At 47.8% G+C, this 5,404-nt stretch overlaps 1 protein-coding gene across 1 annotated transcript; it reads left to right on the forward strand.

Moving 5' to 3' along the window:
• Positions 1–576: 576 nt before the first annotated feature.
• On the forward strand, positions 577–2,280 carry LOC121744063 (G-type lectin S-receptor-like serine/threonine-protein kinase LECRK4). Its single transcript, XM_042137504.1, has one exon. The coding sequence runs from the start codon at positions 622–624 to the stop codon at positions 2,209–2,211; it is 1,590 nt and encodes a 529-aa protein (XP_041993438.1). The 5' UTR covers positions 577–621; the 3' UTR covers positions 2,212–2,280.
• The last annotated feature ends 3,124 nt before the right edge of the window (positions 2,281–5,404 follow it).

Consider the following 5,404-nt stretch of genomic DNA (forward strand, 5'->3'; position numbering starts at 1 on the left):
ACTTCCTTGCGCGCTGCCTCATGGCGACCCGCAAAATATATCTTCTTTTCATCTGCTGGGCATTTGATCGTCTTCACAAAGACGGGCCACATAGGGTATATCCCATCCGCCAAATAATAGTCCATGTTTTGCTGGTTGCCGTTGGCGACGAAATTGACGGCAGGACCGACGCCCATGCACTGGTCGTTGAAAAGGGGCGACGACTGGAGGACGTTGATGTTGTTGTTCGACCCGGCTACTACAAAATAGGCATGCCAAATCCACAGCCGGTAGTCAGCTACCGCTTCAAGGATAATCGTGGGATTCTTGCCCTTGAAACCAGTAGTGTCATCCCTTTCCAGGCAGCGGGGCAGTTCTTCCACTCCCAGTGCATACAATCTATGCTGCCTAACATCCCCGGAAACCCGTGCTGATTCCCGTACATATCCAGCAGAGCCTGACAATCTTCGGGGGTAGGCTTCCGAAGATACCTATCCCCGAATATCTCCCTAACGCTCTGACAAAAATACTTCAGGCACTCGCGGGCAGTCGTCTCGCCGATGTAGAGGTACTCGTCGAACATGTCAGCCGCGCCTCTGTATGCCAGCTGCCTGGTTGCGGTAGTGCACTTCTGTCCATCCTATGTCTGCTAATTCATCCTCGGCGTGGTCTGTACGTGACTTTGAGCCTTCCAACATACGCCGTGCTGTTGTAGAACGTCATACAGGCGGCGGTCCTTGTGGTTTCAACAGTTACTGCTCAATTAAAGCAGAAGGACGGCCGAGCTGCGACTGCCCCTTGAATTACTACCCAAGGGGTGGAGGCCTTAGTGGTTGCACGCCCGATTTCGTGCAACAAAGATGCGACCATCAACAAGCGCAGGATGCACAGAGTTTCAGATTGATAGAGATGTACAACATAGATTGGCCTTTCGTGGATTATACAAAGTTGAGGAACGTCGACGAAGATAGCTGCCGCCAATCCTGCCTTTCCGATTGTTTTTGTGCTATTGCAGTATATTCTAACGGAGATTGTTTTAAGAAGTCTCTGCCCTTCTCCAATGGGAGGCTAAATTCTGGCTTTGCCGGAAAGGCCTTGATAAAGGTCAGGATGAACAATACTTTTACGTCGAATCCCCACACCCCTCCCTCCGGCCGAGAAAGCAATAAGAGAAGCTCCACCACTGTAACAATATTGTCGGCCTTGTTAGGCTGTTCGGTGTTATTGTTTCTTCTTTTGAGTTTCTTTTTTGTGTTCTACTTGAAACGTGAAAAAACGACAATGGTGGAACAGAGGAGCCGTGTGCAACCTGCTGGAGTGAGCACGATTAGTAGCTTAAGCTTCAAAGAGGTAGAAGAAGCTACCGATGGATTTAATGAAGAATTAGGGAGGGGTGCATGCTCCATAGTCTACAGAGGTACTCTAAAAACTGATGGAAAGGTTGTTGCCGTCAAGAAGCTGCACAAGGTCTTCGAACAAGCGGATGATGAGTTCAAAGCTGAAGTGAGCTCAATAAGCAGAACCAACCATAAGAACCTTGTGCAGCTGCTAGGGTATTGCGATGAAGGCCAGAACAGAATTTTGGTGTACGAGTTCATAACCAATGGACCTCTAGCCACTTTCCTCTTCCAAAAATCACCAAGGCCGAACTGGCATACAAGAGTTCAGATTGCATTTGCAATCGCAAGAGGGATATGCTATCTGCACGAAGATTGCAGCGTGCCCATCATACACTGCGACATCAAGCCTCAGAACCTGCTTCTGGATGAGTCTTTCATCCCAAAAATAGCAGACTTTGGGCTAGCAAAGCTTCTCAAAGCTGATCAGACAAGAACGATCACCGGAATAAGGGGGACAAAAGGGTATGTGGCTCCGGAATGGTTCAGGAACATGCCTATAACAGTTAAAGTGGATGTGTACAGCTTCGGAATCATGCTGCTTGAGCTGATGTGTTGCAGAAGGAGTTATGAAGCGGATGTGGAAGATGAGGGAGAAACAGTTCTTGCTGACTGGGCATATGATTACTACCAACAAGGGGCATTAGATTTGCTAGTGGCGAAGGATGAGATAGCAAGGAGCGACATGAAAACGTTTGAGATATATGTGAAGACAGCAATATGGTGCATTCAAGAAGATCCAACACAGAGGCCTCACATGAATATAGTAATGCATATGCTTCAAGGATCAATGCAAGCCCCTACTCCTCCAGATCCTACTGCATTTATACACTGATTACTATATCCAAATAGTGTCTCATTTGCCTCTGATACAAATTTTAGATTTGAATATATTGCAAGTGAAATAAGAGTCTCATTTTTATTGTAATATTATGATGGATCAAATCATAGCAATATTGGTAAATAAGAGTTAATGTTGACTGCGATGAATAATATAATATATAGCTAAAATGATAAAAAAAAAAATGCATCACTATTACCTATCCACACTAATAAACAATGTAATTTTTTTTAAAAATTAATTGATGCATGTTCTGTACGATACAATAGAATAGATGTTTCTTAACAGCATGGTTTTATAGCCTTTTTGCAATAGTAAATTTACGTTTATATGGAATACTACGTAATTAGTAGCATAATCTATTGAACTTACTTGATCAATTGCGGCGTCAAACATTCACGTGCCAACACCGCCATTCACTCTTCCCGTCGGCCCCATTCGACGTGAGTCTCAGTTCGAGCAAAGGTGTTGCTCGCATATTGCTTGACCGAACCTAACCCCAAAAGTCCTCATTCGTCATTGCCGTTTCCCTAACTGTGCCAGCTATTCATGAAACGTCATGCACACCAAGTGTTCGACCTATTTCCAACCAGCCTATTTTGGGATTTTGTCTTCATGAACAGTTCCAGTGCGCAAGCATTCGACATGCCGTAGAATCGATCCTTGTGTTACATTCCTCAACGCCTGAAGATCGGATCATAAAGGTTGGACAATATCAAGCGATGACAAAATAAATACTCCGCCCTATGCAAATGATACTCCATATTTTTATTTGAGCTATCTGATGGGGTGCGTACCAAACAAGCCCAACAGCAATGACGGCCCATCAGCCCAAAGCCCAAGGAAGAGTATGAGTTCGGCATTACCAAGGAGTTCGGCCTCAGCCTACAGCTCAGTAAAAGCCAACCAATCAAGCTCTGCTCTCAGGTCGGCATCAAGCTAGAGTTCGGCCTCAGCCTACTGCTCGGTAAAAGCCAACCAATCAAGCTCTGCTCTCAGGTCGGCATCAAGCTCTACTCTCAGATCGGCAACCAGAGCAGTTCGGTCTCAGCATTCGACCGAACAAGGAGTTATTGGACCCATACTGGATTTCCACAACTTCCAACACACCCACTACCACGTGGTGTCAACTCAGGCCACGATCGTAGGCCATGACCTACACTACATCCACGATTTTAGGCCATGACCTACACGACATCCACGACTTAGTGGTGATGCAAGCCACGATCTTAGTTCAAGGTATAAATAGAACTTAGATCAGATAGAAAAGGGTTAAGCTCTCTAGAGATAAAATCATATAGCAAGTCTGTGTTGTAAGCTGTAATCCCAGATCAAGCAATACAATCTTGCCCTCCCTTCTTCCCGTGGACGTAGATTTACTTCAGTAAATCGAACCACGTAAATTCTGTGTGTTGTAGTTTTCATTCTCTACCAGCATTTACTAACATCAGAAATTCGCGGATCCATCACTGGCGCCGTCTGTGGGAAGCAGAGAACAAAATTTGTGATAAAGCGAATTTTTGATCCATTTTTTCCACCCAAAAAATGCATACCAGATCGCAGAGTACCCGTATTCCTGCCCGTGAGAACCAGGAGGAAGCCAATCCATCCCATAGGTCTGGAAAACAGCCTAGGGATAAATCCACCACCAGTTCTCATGGCGAAGGAACAGGCCGCTCCAAAAATCGTCCCACTGAGTCTTCCCAGCAGCCTGATTTGAATGAGGCTGTCAAGCTGTTCTTGGCTGAGAAGCAGGATGAGTTCTTAGCCTTCCTGCAAAAGAGCCAAGAGCCGAAGACGAAAACGGAGGATTCTCCTTCCTCATCCAGACATGAAAGTCACTACCGCAGTAGTGCCGTGTCTTCCAGGAAGAAGAATCCTCAACCCCGACATATTCCTGTTCCTCCTCGGTACCGGAATCACAGGAGAACTCAATCTCCTCCATACCGACGAGATATCGGATTCGCCGTGTACGGAGCACTGAAGACTCCGTTCTCGGACGACATCACCCGAACTCCCCTACCACAGAACTACCGAACTCCGTCGATGACTTACGACGGGCTCGTGGACCCTCACGATTTCTTGGGGCGCTATCAATATAACATGGCGAACCAGGGTCTCAACGAGGTCCACATGTGCAAGCTGTTTCCCGAGCTGCTCATCGGGAACGCGAGAAGGTGGTTCGATAGCCTCCCCCAGGGCAGCATCAGATCTTACCGAGATCTAATGGATGCCTTCCACAGGAGGTTCTTTCAGAAAGCGGAAGCCCGAATCACTTCGGCTCAGCTGCTTTCCATTCGTCAAGGTCGCGACGAAAAAATCAGCGACTTTATGACAAGATTCCACAAGGAATGCTTGCAAGTAGACGATCTCAACGATCTGCTTGTCATCTCGGCATTCCAAAATGGAATCCTGCCCGGAGCTCTCTACAGGAAGCTCGTTGAGTGCGGTCCGCAGACAGCTCAGGAAATGTGGGACATTGCGGACCAGTACTCCCGGGCCGATGAGGCAGACCGTCGCAAACGGTCGTTAGACAGCTCATCGTCCCGAGGAGACAGGAGGAAGCCCGATCATAGCGATCAGGGACATCCTCGCCGAACTCCTTTTGGCGATCAGGGACATCCTCGCCGAACTCCTTTTGAAAGGATTCAAAGGACTCCGGTGCAAGACAGATTGGGCCCCCGTCTCAATCCCGAGAAGCCGCCCGCTCAGTTCGTACCGCTGAACAAGCCGAGAGCGGAAATTTTCGAACTGCACTCTGACCTGTTCGAAAAGCCAAAGCGGATGACGAAATCAGCCGCGCGCCGACCCCAGGATAACTACTGCTCCTACCATCAAGACCACGGTCACGATACCGAGGAGTGCAGAAACTTGGCTGCAGGTATCGATGTTCTTGTGAGGGCAGGGACATTGAAGAAATACCAAAGCAAGCAGTCAAAGAAGAATAAGAAGCAGAGAGGTGCGAACTGCGCTCCTCAGGATCTGAAAAGGCAGCCGGATCCCGAAGACGATGACGAGCCGCAATATGATGGAGTAATCCTGACTATTGACGCTCTCCCTGCCGGGAAGACCAAGTCGTCCCTGAAGTCAGAGCGCAGGGGCTCCAATCGAGAGGAGCCAACGCATAAAAGGCTGAAGCAGGACGAAGTGATTACGTTCTCGGATGCTGATCCCGTCCCGGCCATCT

Source organism: Salvia splendens, chromosome 8 (genome assembly GCF_004379255.2).
Source record: "Salvia splendens isolate huo1 chromosome 8, SspV2, whole genome shotgun sequence".
In the NCBI taxonomy this organism is placed as follows: domain Eukaryota; kingdom Viridiplantae; phylum Streptophyta; class Magnoliopsida; order Lamiales; family Lamiaceae; genus Salvia; species Salvia splendens.

Bases quoted from the DNA above. Each gene is read 5' to 3' on its own strand.
- LOC121744063 (XM_042137504.1), top strand. From the start codon at position 622: ATGTCTGCTAATTCATCCTCGGCGTGGTCTGTACGTGACTTTGAGCCT.